The 13,429-nt window shown below is 49.0% G+C and overlaps 1 protein-coding gene across 2 annotated transcripts in view; it reads right to left on the minus strand.

Annotated features, from left to right (window-relative positions):
• Positions 1 to 6,467: 6,467 nt before the first annotated feature.
• The window catches only part of SDHB (succinate dehydrogenase complex iron sulfur subunit B), a 34,929-nt gene continuing 27,967 nt past the window's right edge, over positions 6,468 to 13,429 (minus strand). Inside the window, exons 5-8 of one of the 2 annotated variants that reach the window (XM_065873276.1) lie at positions 13,141 to 13,257; positions 10,646 to 10,747; positions 9,247 to 9,369; positions 6,468 to 6,689 (exon numbers count right to left, since the gene is read on the minus strand). In XM_065873276.1, coding sequence (XP_065729348.1) covers positions 6,612 to 6,689; positions 9,247 to 9,369; positions 10,646 to 10,747; positions 13,141 to 13,257 — 420 coding nt within the window. In that variant the 3' untranslated portion in view covers positions 6,468 to 6,611. The remainder of the gene's footprint in view (positions 6,690 to 9,246; positions 9,370 to 10,645; positions 10,748 to 13,140; positions 13,258 to 13,429) is intronic. The other variant, XM_065873286.1, reaches the window with a different exon arrangement.

Genomic DNA, 13,429 nt, shown 5'->3' on the forward strand with positions numbered 1-13,429 from the left:
ACGCACACAAAAGCAGGACACTCAGGGAAACAGGACAGCTTTGGTACGCAAACACACAGGTACACCACAACCTTGGACACACACATAGATACACACACACAGAGGCTAGACTCCCAGGACACAGACACAACACACAGATTCACACACAGAGGTGATACTTAAGAGACAATGCACACATACCCAGTAGTGTGACACTTAGAAACAGGTAAGACAAGCCCCCACCCCCGCCGTTAAGTACAATGCATGGCTGGTTCAAGCTGGTGCATCTCTTGTAGGCTCTGTGAACTTGGGCAAGCCACTTAGCCTCTGGGCTTCATTTCTTAACATACAGGAGGACAATGACATTAGCGATACCTGCTCGATAGATTGCTGTGAGTCCCACAAGAGAAAAAGCATGTAAAGCACGGGACAGTGCCTGGCTCTGCTGCATAAATGTCAAAGAAAGAAGATAACACCTGCCCAGAGACTCACAGGCTCAGATACGTCTCACAGGGATATGTGTGGACACAGGGAGGCACTGCAGTGATGCACGGAAGGCCTCTAAAATGCCACAGAAACAACCGAGGCATAACCCCCGTCTCAGAAGCCTCACAACATGACTGCAGACAAGCCTGCACAGGTGGGAACAAGGAAGCCCCTGAAGGGCACCAAGACCTCGTGTTTGTATGCAGTGTTATCACATTACCTCATAGCGACAGGCACAGACAAGGTGTCCCCTGACCCTGGGGTTGATGGCTTCTGGACTAAGGATCTCCAAAGGATCAGAGACCCCAGGCTCTGGGGCAAACCAGGGAAGGATCACATTAGGGCCAAGGCTAGGACTGGGCTTGAGCCATCAACATGTATCCAGTATGAATTTCTGCAGTGCTGGGCACTGTTCTAGGAGTTAGGAACGGGAGGGTGAACAAACAGATATGGGGAGCAGTCAAAGGCCAGCAGAGGAAAACTCCACAGTAACCTGTGGTGGAAAGGGCTGGAAGGAGACAGAGCTGCGATGGAGAGTAATGGTGGGGGAGAGACTCCAGAGGGGAAGCAGGGAAGGCCTTGACAGTATCTGGTCCATACCGAGAACTCAATACATACACTTGATAAAGGGGTACATATCGGCAGGACTTGCTGATGCATGGGAGGTGGAGGTATAGGAATGGAATCAAAGATGCCTCTCCTCCCTGGGTTTTGGTCTGAGCAGGTAGGGGGTGGTGGAGCCATTCACTCGCTGGCGCAGGCTGCTGGTGGAGCAGGTTGACCACCTGGGGGATGGGGCTGGCTTCACTCAGTTCAGGTGAGAAGACCTGTTTCTTCTGCTGATGCCTCAGTGAGGGCAGCCTACTGAACTTTTCAGAGCCCCTGTTTCCTCCTCCAGGGCTTAGCTGGATGTCTGGCAGACCACTTAACCAGGGGAACCCTGATTTCCATGGCAGGCAGGATGGCTAGGTTTGTATAAATGACTTGCTCGATGGCCTTGCCAAGAGGCAGTGTGGTACAGTGGCAAGTGGCTGGGCTCTGGCACCAGAGAGACTTGGGTTTGGATGTGCATCAGTTGCTGTCTAGCTGTGTGAGCTTTAAAAAGTCACTTTCCCTCTCTGAGCCTCTCTCCTCATCTGTGAAATGAAAGCTGCTGGAAAGATGAAATGGGGTGGCAGGAACTTGGCAGAAGCCAGTTGCTTTCTTGAGATCCTGGTGCTGGGCTAGAAGCTTCATAAAAGCAGGGGGCTTGGGGACTGCATCGCAAGATTGGTCCCTCATTCTTCATATTGCTACTTGGCATTTAAGAGACTCCATCCTCTGAGCCATCTGGGAAGGAGCTGCACCTGCCGCTTGGTCCATGGTCTTCATGAGGCAGGAGACCAGATGAAGCTTCCTTCCAAACCACAGAGGATGTGGAAGGCCTCGCCTCTGCCCAGGGTTACCTTTGGGGAAGTGGCCCTCACTGTGGTCATCTGGGCAGTCTGTGGGCTGGGCTGCAGTCATCTGTGGGCTAGGACCCATGGAGAAGACTCCCTTCTGCGGCTGTTGCTCCCTTGGGGGCCCACAGGAAGGACATAATATGCCTGGTCCTGCAACCAGGTAGGGTAGGGAGAACCCGGAGAAAGAAAACCAGGCACGGCTTTCTTGACATAAGAGAAGCCGTCTTTTGTGATCTAAGCCTGGCCACAATCCTTGACCTAGAACAGATCTCAGTAATTAATGATCTTAAGGGAACAAAAGAATAGACAACTGTTATCAGGCAAGAGAAGTAACAATAGCAAAGATATCAGTTGTAAAGACTCCCAGTTCTGTTTCAGTGGTGAACATTAGCCTGAAATGCTCAACTGGAACCTGAGGGATGATGATGACCTTTTCTGACCCTCGTGACTTCAATCAACTAAAGCTTGGACTCTGTTGAGCGCCCAAGCCCCTTCACGAATAGGTATGTACCCTTAGCTTAAAACTTCTCCAGTTTTGCTGTTGGGGAGACACTGCTTTGGGAGAGATCCCGGGGTTCTCCTTACTCGCTGCAAAGAATAAATCCTTCCTTCTCCTGACCTTTGCCTTGGTTGTGTCTTTTGGCTCGACACCTACCAAGAGGTAAACCCAGTTTTTGGGTAACAGTCCGAGTGGCAAAAAGTTGGAGAATTCACTAATTTGTACTGGTTTATTCTAGAGCATTGCCAAACTTCTCAGTTTCTCTAGTTTCACTAGATGTTTGCAACAGAAGGGATTTTCTCACCTAGTGACAAACCCCATGACAAGATTATGGCTGTCTAGACACATAAGGTGCAGTTTCAGCAGTCTGTCTTGTATATAGTTTCCCAGGCAAGGAGGAGGCTGGAAGAGAATTTGAGTGTTGGGAGTCAGCGGCACACCCTCTGGCACCCAGCAGTCAGTGTGATGTGGGAGACGAGAAATGAGCATTTTTAGTCTTGCACAGATAATCCATCCTCTGAATGGGAGGTCTCTAACTCTAGCCAGCCGTGTCGGAAATACACCAGTTTTCAAGTCCAGAGAGCTGTGAATTAATCACTTTTTTTTTTTCCTGGCTGTGCTGCGTGGCTTGTGGGATCTTAGTTCCCTGACCAGGGATTGAACCTGGGCCCTCAGCAGCGAAAGCGCGCAGTCTTAACCACTGGACCGCCAGCGAATTCCCAGGGAATTAATCACCTACTGTAGGATTCAGCCTTCCACACAGTAGGTATTTGAGACAAATCAGTTAAATTGAGTTTATGGAGCATTTGCTCAACTGCAAGCTAGATGCTTTTCACATTTATTATTTTTTAAACTCATCTGTGTTAAGAATTTATTTTTAAAGTTCTTTTTTTTCAGCTTAAGTATAATTGACAACATCGTAAGATATTTAAAGGGTATGATGTGGACTTCCCTGGGGGCGAAGTGGTTAAGAATCCGCCTGCCAATGCAGGGGACACAGGTTCAAGCCCTGGTCCAGGAAGATCCCACATGCCGCAGAGCAACTAAGCCCACGTGCCACAACTACTGAGCCTGCGCTCTAGAGCCGGCGAGCCACAACTACTGAAGTCCGCATGCCTAGAGCCTGTGCTCCACAACAAGAGAAGCCACCGCAATGAGAAGCCCCCACTCGCCGCAACTAAAGAAAGCCCGCACACAGCAATCAAGACCCAACGCAGCCAAAAAAAAAAAAAAGTGTCTGATGTGATGATTTGATATATCTATATACATTGTGAAGGGATTCTTCCTCATCAATTAACACATCCACACCTCACATATTTACTTTTTTTTTTTCTTTTTGGCCAGAATTCACATTTATTCTTATGTAGACTTTACCCACAATTCTGAGAGGTAAATGCTCTTAATTCCCATTTTACAGATACGAAAATAGAGGCTCAGAGGTTCAACAACTTGCACAAAGACCGGGTAAGAAGGGATGGCTGGCTTCAGCCTAGAGAAACTTGAAGCATTCCACAGGATGATTTTTGTGAATGAAAGCACATTGTCCGGACACTATCAGAGAACAGAAGTAGCATAAAGGACAAGACACTTTCTCTGCTCAAGCCTGCAGTTTTATTAGTAAAGTCTTTGTGACTTGAAATAGAACATTTGCCTGCAATCCTATGAAAGATTAAATAAGCAGTAAGTTAAACTATCACTTGATAACATATTCTAATTTAGCTCGAGTTTAAGTGGGGTGAGTGACCTACAGTTGCAAACTTGACGTCTGATGAAGCTGATTTGAAGTGGCAACTCCCCAGCCTCTCCTCAGAAGCTGGCTGGTGCAGAACTCATCTTTACAAGCCATTAAATTAGTCGTGAGAAAAAAACCCATCTTTCTCCATACAGGTCTAGTGATTAGAAGCAAAGTCAAATTACCCATGAATCCAAGGAATGCAACCTTCTGCGGGGCTGTCTGAAACCATTTAGGTGTGAACAGACCTGGAAGGCAGATTTCACCCTACTGCCCTCCCAGCCCGGGTATGGAGGGCTCCCTGAGGGTTTTCCAGTTCTCACTTCCGAATCTGGAGCTTTAACATCTGAGGACTGTGTACTGTGTGGTCTTACTAAGGTGGCCACGAATTTTTAGATGCTAACATAAGGGCAAAGACTGTGTTCTCTAAATTTCTAATAATTTAATGTTTGTTCCTTTTTTCTTGGTGAACTTGGCTCCTAGGTGGGAGGGGACAAATCTTGTTCATCTTTACCTCCAGCACCTCACCTCTCACAATGCCAGACACTAGTGCTTTTGAACCATCCCCCCCCTTTTTTTTTTTTTTTGGCGGTACGTGGGGCCTCTCACTGCTGTGGCCTCTCCCGTTGCGGAGCACAGGCTCCGGACGTGCAGGCTCAGCAGCCATGGCTCACGGGCCCAGCCGCTCCATGGCATGTGGGATCTTCCCGGACAGGGGCACGAACCTGTGTCCCCTGCATCGGCAGGCGGACTCCCAACCACTGCACCACCAGAGAAGCCCGAACCATCCCCTTTTAAAGCCAGAAATGCTCATTAAGATTCATTCTTGGTGAGTCAGACGTTTTTCTTAGCCTCCTGATACAAGAAGCCTTTGTTTCCAGGATGATCTCAATGCTACAACTTAAAAACAGCCTTGAAGTATTCCTAAGAGTGAAAATAGGGTCCACCTGAATGTGCGTTAGCAGGGGAAATGGGTAAATAAGTAATGATGCATCTACGCCACAGAGCAAGAAACCAGTGGTTAAAAAAGCTAAGGTTGAAAATAAATTTCACACACATACAGGTAGATCTTTAGCACCAGAGGCCCTTGTATATCGTGGGGTAAAAGTAGAAAGCTGCCGTTATTCACAACAGCTAAAACATGGAAGCAACCGAAATGTCCATTAATGGATCAATGGCTAAACAAAATATGACACATACATACAATGGAATATTATTCAGCCTTAAAAAGGAAGGGAATTCTGACACGTGCTGCAACAGGGATGAACCTTGAGAACTTTATGCCTAGTGAAATGAGTTACAAGAAAGACAAATACTATATAATTCCACTTATATGAGATAGAGTGGTCAAAGTCACAGAAATAGAAAGTGGAAGTATGGTGGCTAGAGGCTAGAGGAGGAGAAATGGGGAGTTAGTGTTTAATGGGCAGAGTTTGAGTTTTGCAAGATGATAACAGCTCTGGAGATAGACTGGAGTGAGGGTTGTACGATAACGTGAATGTACTTAATACCACTGAATTCTCCACTGAAAAATGGCTGAGGTGGTAAATTCTGTATGTATTTAACCACAATGAAAAAAAAAGACAAAATAGAAAGTTGCTAATATCAATATTTTGTACCTTATTTCTGAAGCGAAAAAAACCTTTACATATGCTGTGCATTGTAATGACATAAAGGTCTGGAGGAAATGTGTCAACAGGGGATGTGAAACTTGAGGAGTTTAAGGGGTTTCCATTTTTAACTTGACAAACTTTTACACTGTTTGCTTTTTTAGTATTACCGCTTTTGTAGTAAGCGTCAGAGCCAAGGCAGCAGTGGTGGGAATTCATGCTTCCCGTGCGAGGTCTCTGGAGGTCATTTGTGGAACTAACTGGAGTTTATAGCTGTGCTGGAAGTATCTGTAACCTGGCCTCAATGAGACAGAAAGGGACTTACCAAGATTTGGTTTGAAGAATTCTAATACTGAAAGCTGTAGAAACTGGGATGCCGTATAATGACGAGCCACTGTTTACTGAGCACCCAGAGTAAGTGCAGGCATCCTCACACCAGGTGGCGGAGGGTGGCACAGCTAGGAATCCCATTTTACAGGTGGGCAAATGGAGTAGCAAAGAGAAGGGACTTGCCCAGTGTCATCAGCTGGTGAATGGGAAAGCTGGGAACAAGCCCCAGGTCCTGTGTGACACCAATTCTATGCTTGTCCCCATCGTAGTCACCCCCAATGGTGGCTCAGTTCTGGAGGCCTGGCCCCCTCTTCAAGGACAAGGACTCCTCCTTCTGGCACCTTCACATCCCACTGCAGCAAGTACAAGGAACAGGCTTGCTTTTTTGTTAATAAAGTAGAATAACATTTATTTATTAACATTTTTATTATACATGCTGTATTTGTGGGAAATCGAGACCTTCGAAGGAACTCAGATTAGATACAAATTACGTTCAGCTGAGCTGGTTACAGTCATGTTTAGCATGGGAACACTTAGGCTGAAGCTTTCTTTTCCTTATAGGTTGCCATCATTTTCTTGATTTCAGCAATAGCTTTCCCTGGATTCAGCCCCTTGAAAAAAGAGAAGAGAAGCAATACCAAATGGTAAGTGAAACTGAATGGAAGAACCCCATGACCTTGGGCGACCCAGGACCTCCTGACCTAGCTGGTCAAAGCACGGTGATTACAAACCAAGTCCTTTAATACCCAGGGGTTTGGGCTAAGAGTTCTCTTCTGTTTCCACTCTTAGACGTTTGAAAACGGCCAGCTCTCTCTGGCAGGAGCCCTGTCTCACTGAATTCCTGCTGGTGAGGCTCACTGTGGCACGTCAACAAGCCCAAGGAAGAGTCATCTCTTCTATGACTACAGTGTCAAAATTAGCCCATTATCTCTAAAGGTTTCACATCATTACCAGTATCATTCAATCATCATCACCAGAAATCTGCATCTGCAAGCCCTCAAAGGTATGTGGGAGAAAGGAGCCTCTGTTAACCTTCCTAAGCACCACTGGTGAAGTGGCCCACAACACAGGATTAGCTGCAGTTGGCCTCACAGCTGTAACATCTGTCCCGCACGAGGTATGGCGATTAAACCCACTGGGGCCAGTCTCGCAGAAGCAGGAAGTGAGATCACCAAATATTTGGTAAAATTAGACGAGCACTCATCTGAGGCTAGTGAAGGGTGCCCTCGTTCAATTCAATTCAATTATTTATTGTATGTGGGTGGCTCTGCGCTGAGCGGCATGCGGAATCTTAGTTCCCGTGCGCCCCTGCAGTGGAAGCGTGGCGTCTTAACCACTGGACCGCCAGGGAAGTCCTGGGTCCCCTCATTTTAGAAGGACAACTTTAACTCTGAAATTAAAGTGTGGAAAGAAAGAAAAAGAAAAAAGATCTTCAGAGAGACAGAAAGGGAAAGAGAAGACACTCCTTAAAAGACTGATGTGGAAGGATCCCCGAAATGTGTTAAGTGAGAAAAGGTAGACACTGTGACAAAGGACACGTGGAACATTTGCGTGTAGCACAAACTACCCCTGGAAGGACACACAGGAAGCTGATAACACCACCAGGGAGGGGGCTGGGGAAGGAGGAAGGCCCTCCACAGTACTTCCTTTTGAACGCTGAGCCTGCCCCATCAAAAGGAATTTAGAGTCAGTAAACAGACTGTACCCAGTCCCAGCGCAGGAAGGAGGCACTGGGAGGCGGGGGGCCTGCTTCTAGGCCTGCCCTGCCCCCAACCTGAGAGTGACCTTGGCAAGATGCCCCCACCCCCAACTCCCGCTCATGGGCTCAGCTTCCGAACCTGTAAAAGGGGCTGCACTTGACGATTTTTGAGGTCCCTTCTAGTTCAAACAATCTGGGCCTATGTCTAGCCTCACAGCCCCAGTGTCCACCCCTGCTTTACTGAAGGGGAGGGCAGGACACAGAGAAGTCTGTCCTCGGTTGTCTGGTCTGTCTGCTGTCCTCTGCGATGCAAACATTCACGCCTAGGAGCGCACCGCAGGATCCCCTGCGGAGACTTTGAAGAAATACACAAGCCAGGCCCCAGCCTTGGAGAGGCTGTCTTCTGACTGACCGGCTCAACCGAACAGAAGGTCCCACTGAGTGCTTACTGTGTGCCAGGCACTGTCCTAAGCACTTCAGGGGCATGACTTGCCTCAGAAGCCACAAGCCTCGCTGAGCAGAGCCTGGGTAGCAACGCAGGCAGCAGGATGCGGGGCCTGAGCTCTCCCTCACTGCTCGGGACCCCACCAGGCCCCAGGCCCACCCCAATGCCGATGGCACATGAGAAGCATCTGGCAGGGGAAGGGGGGCCCTTGAAACGCTGTGGAATTACCCAGTCTGGATTTCACGTTTGTTAAGATGTGCTGCCCTTTCTTTCTTTTTTAAGCTGCTAACTGGTCGTGCTAGAGTTTTCCACCCCGCTGCCTGCTTACTCACTGCACCTTTAAAATGAAATTGCTCTGCCCACAGTCTCTGCTCCAAGGGCAGCCCTGGCTGTTCCCCGCCCACCGACCGGACCAGGGCTGGCACCTGACGGTAGCTGGCCGGCCAGCTCTGACCGTGCGTGGGCTGCGCCGTGGAAAGCTAAGCTGGGCCAAGGAGACTCCCTCCGAGGAATGTGAGCTGAGAAATGCTGAGAGAAGCCAGGCAGATGCTGAAGCCGCAGGCAGGGTGAGTATGAACAGGAAGCAGGAAGTATGAACAGGAAGAGGGAGTGAAAGCTAAGCAAGCAGGAGCCCCGAGACTGAGGACAGACACGCAGAGGAGAAAGCACAGGCTGGCTGCCAGGGAGCCGAGCGGACCGGCAGCCATGTTGTCACACAGAGACCTCGGGGCCCGGAGAGGGAATGTAGCCCTCACAGCTGCCTGTGCTCAGACGTCTTTCCTCCCGTGGTTCCCACAAAGTCAGGGCAAACCCAGGTTCCTGTTCACGGGTTCTCGTGGCATCCTTGACTCCCACCAGGCCCGTGTGAACCCGACTTGAAAACCCTTCTCAAGGGGGCCTGAGTGAGCCTGTGCCCCGCAACTAAGCGCCAACACCCCCAGGCTCCCACGGAGGGGAGAGTGCTCTCTGCTCCCCGCCGAGCGCACGTCAGTGCTGGGCCGTGCGGGGCGCCGCAGCCGCGTACCTTGGGGCAGGAATTCGTGCAGTTCATGATGGTGTGGCAGCGGTAGAGAGAGAACGGGTCCTGCAGCTTGGCCAGGCGCTCCTCTGTGAAGTCGTCTCTGGAGTCGATCATCCAGCGATAGGCCTGGGGGAACCGGGGACTGGTGGGCTGAGCTGTCACCTTAACTGGCCAGAGCAGCCCTCTGGTTCAACTCAAAGCTCCAGGCGCGCCGAGGAACAGGAATTCTCCGCTTGGAAGCCACCTCCACACTTTACTTGTTGCCATCTTTCAAGGAAAGCCTCCCAACCCTTTGTAACATCTCTTGATCACCTTGACTAATGAGCCGCACCGACCTTTGAACCACACGCCCCTGGTCGCTGGTGCTTAATAATATACCATCGAGCATCACCTTCTACTGACTTCGCGCTGCTCATTAGCTTCCTCCCTAGAACATGAACGAGCGAAGGCAGGGACGGTGTCCTCGACTCTCTTTAATTGCCTTCAGAGCACCTACCCACTGCCTTTGGGTGAACTGGTAACAGACCTGCACAGAGAGAATACTGGTTCTACTTACTGCTTCTTTTGATTAGCACACCCATCCCAGAAGCCTGAGATCAGCCAGCTGAAAACCGATTAAGCTCCTGGTCACCGGGCCGGCTCCAGCAGTGTTACCGACACCACTTTTACATTTCCCAACAACTCAGATCACTGGTCCAAGCGCCAGCTACAAATGTACCTCATTACTCAATCTTCAATTTGGCCAGGAATCAATCAGTACTGCTAACGGGTCACACAACCACAGAACTTCTCTTTTTGTGGGAAAATGAGAAACAAGAAGTTTCTTTGAGTTGCTTCAGAGTCTGTGAAGAGCACTGGCCACAAATCTAAAAAGTATGAGCTTTCTGGGAACAAAGACAGTGACTCTGTCTGCAGTGAACTACACATATAGTGAAAGACGATGAAAAACAATACTGCTTTCTTTCCAAGCAACCCCTAAGCCCAGTACTGCAGGCTTTCACTAGCCTGGAAACAATTTCCAACCTCGCAGCTGGGTAACTGCTCCTCAACGAAATTTCTCTCTCCCCTGCTTCCACGTTAAAAATCCCGTGAGAGGGAGATGGGGAGCCTTCTGACAGACGCGGTCCGGGGAAAGCGGGCAGGTGGGCGGGGAAGAGCCAGCAGCACAGGAAACATCTGAAACATCTGCAAGGCCTGGTGCACCAACCCGCAGCCACCGCCCCTTGGCGTGACCCTCACCACACTAAATGAAGGCATTCTGCAGATGAAGCCCCAGGTTTACCGAAAGCCAAGTGAAGGTGATGCAACCAATCACCGTTTGTAATGGATGCCAAAGAAGGAAGCCATCGCCCCTCAGAACGTCGGTGTCCATTTCTCTTACAGTAATGGAGGAGCGCCTTACCTGCATAAGAACCGCGGGTCCCAAGTACTTGTCTCCATTCCACCAGTAGCTCGGGCAGCTGGTGCTGCAGCAGGCGCAGAGAATGCACTCATAGAGCCCGTCCTGTGCGGGGAGAAAGGGCAGTCAGGAGCCCACCAGGGAAGAGATGGCCGTGTTCTGAGCCGATTAAATGCGAGGTCTGGGGTCAGTGCACGAACAAAGTGCCTACTCGCACGTGAGTTTTCTTGGCAAAATCCTAGGAGTGGTTTGCAGAGATTTATCAGATTCATAAAAGAGATCTTGGAATTGAAATTTAGACATTTGCCGGATTAGAGCCCAGAGTTCTTAAGTCCAAGTACAGTGTATTCATCCTTTAATAAATAACCCCTCACTTATCTTAAAACAAAAACATGAAAAGAACTTGCCACCTCGAATGCAGTCTAGCAGAAATTAAAAAGGCCCTGAGTGCTGAGGCATCTAGAGTCTACAGCAGCCTCCGCCCTGGCTCAGCAGACACCTCAAGTTTTCGATAGGAACAGCAACATTATCCTAAACAGCCAACCAGCACCGAGCACCACGTGCCTTACTGACTACCTCATTTGATTGTCACAATAATCCTGGGTGAGTGCTATGAGACTCCCGTTTTACAGGTAAGGAACTGAGGCTCAGAGAAGTTAGGTCACGTGCCGAGGGTCACACAGCTGCAAAGAGCAGAGCTGGGATGGGCCCCCAGGCGGCCTGACTCTGGAATCCCTCCTCTAACACTGCCACACTGACTCAACACGCCCAACCAGTTCTAATTGGACTTTCTGATTTGGGGAACAACAGAAACTGATTAAAAATGGCAAAACAGGAGGGCACGCTGACATCTGAAGTGACAGCTGAAAACAGATGACAGAGTTGATGGTCATGATTGTAACCAAGAGTCTTCAACAAAATTTATGTTCTGTTCAGGCAGCTGGTGAGAGCGTAAACTGGCTCCACTGTCTAGAAAGCATAAGGTCACAGGATCAAGAGCCTTCACGATAGTCATATTCTTTACTTATAAAAGGGTAGTTGTCGATAGAGATTACCTTTGGGTGGTGGAATTATAGATTATTTGAAAATTAGTTCTCTTTTCCAATTGCCTATAATGAGCATTATGGCTTTTAAAATCATGAAAAAAAGTTAGGTTCAGCAATATTAATTTGAAGAAGTGAAAAATGCGAAATAAGCAAATGTTTGGTATTTAAATGAGTGAATTTTGACTACCTAGAAAACATGCTCAGGGGAACCCTCCAATCCCTAAAAATAGTACATCAAGGAGATGTTTATAAGCTACAAGCTTTCCTACCTGAGGACTGTGAGATGACAAGCTGGGCCAGGGTGGCCAGTTCCAACCTGGACCCTGGGGTGCGTCAGACTCCCTGGAGTTAGAAACTGGGGCAGAGCTATGTCCTGAGAACAAGAAACTCTTGGAAGAGAAGGCAGCTGCTTGCTCTGAATTACAACATCACCACGCTGACCCTCAACATCTCGATGACGACAGAGCTGGGCATTCTTACCAGGACTTTCCTTTCTTAATATTTTATGGGGAAGAGGAGAGGGGCTACATGTTCCCCCAGACCTAAAAGGCAGAATTCATTTCTTCATTCACACAACTCGTATTTGTTGATAAGACAGCACATGCCAGGATCCAGAAAGGGGTATAAGACACAGCCCCTGCCCTTGAGGTGCGCTCAGTCTGCTAACGGACTGTCATGTAAACGAATGAAGTGGTGACCCTGAGACAGCACGAGTCCTTCCCTCGTGTAGGCATGATGTTGGGACCTATCTCCATCTGGTCCCCTTCCCACTTCTTCCAAAGGACACCAAGTGTGCAGGGGGTGAGTGTGCGTGCCTCCTTCTTAGAGGAGGTAGAAGTGTACACGAGAAAGAGACTACAAGCTCGCTAATAACCCCTTCACTTGCAGAGACTTCATAGCCTGTACCCAGGGGTAGCAACTCCAAGAGTGAGTGGGCCTGTCACAAGCCCACACCGCGTCACTAGACGTGTGGTGTCAGGAAAGCACCAAGTTCTAGTTCCAATTTTGCTATCGGCTTCTCTCACTCCCATCTGCAAACAGGGTGGTGGCAGCAGGACCGCAAACAGCCGGCATGTGTTTTATTTGCCCACAGGGTTAAAGAGTAACTGATTTAGCTGTCAACTTTTCAAAACCTGGCGATTGACATCCTGGTTTCTTTTGAAAAAGACAAACGTCTGGCAACACGGTAGCAGTGAGCCCCTCTAGGCAGAGCACTCCAGGGCCTTGGTCCTCTCTGCGCCCTTCATAGGTTCTCACTACCCACCTGGCCCCGACAGGATGGGTGTCCAACCCTTGGACAGATGGTTCTCAAGTTCCTTTCCAGAAGACGCTGAATGTTCTGCATGATCCCATGCTGTGCCCCCCAGCCCCTCTGCCCCTAAGCCCCACTTCCTGACAAACATCTCTGCAACAAAATTCCTCAAGTCAAGACAATGAACAGGGACTAATGACCAGTTTCTCACGATCTTCAATGGACTGCAGATACTGCTCCTTGCCTTCCTGGGATTCATCCTTCTTCTTTAAATAAGGCTCAATGGACTTGTACTGGGCATAGAAGTTGCTCAAATCCTGAGGTTAAGAGGAAGAAGAAGAAATGGGTCAGATTCCACCACCACTCCTTAGCTTTCCTACTTATCCCATTTTTGGGACACCGCCCACTTTCCTGCCCTGTGACAGGCAGTAGTCAGACTCTCCTCCCTTGGCATGGATACATGCAAAGGTCACGAAAGGAGAAGTGGTC

This window comes from Phocoena phocoena, chromosome 1 (assembly GCF_963924675.1).
Source record: "Phocoena phocoena chromosome 1, mPhoPho1.1, whole genome shotgun sequence".
Lineage (NCBI taxonomy): Eukaryota > Metazoa > Chordata > Mammalia > Artiodactyla > Phocoenidae > Phocoena > Phocoena phocoena.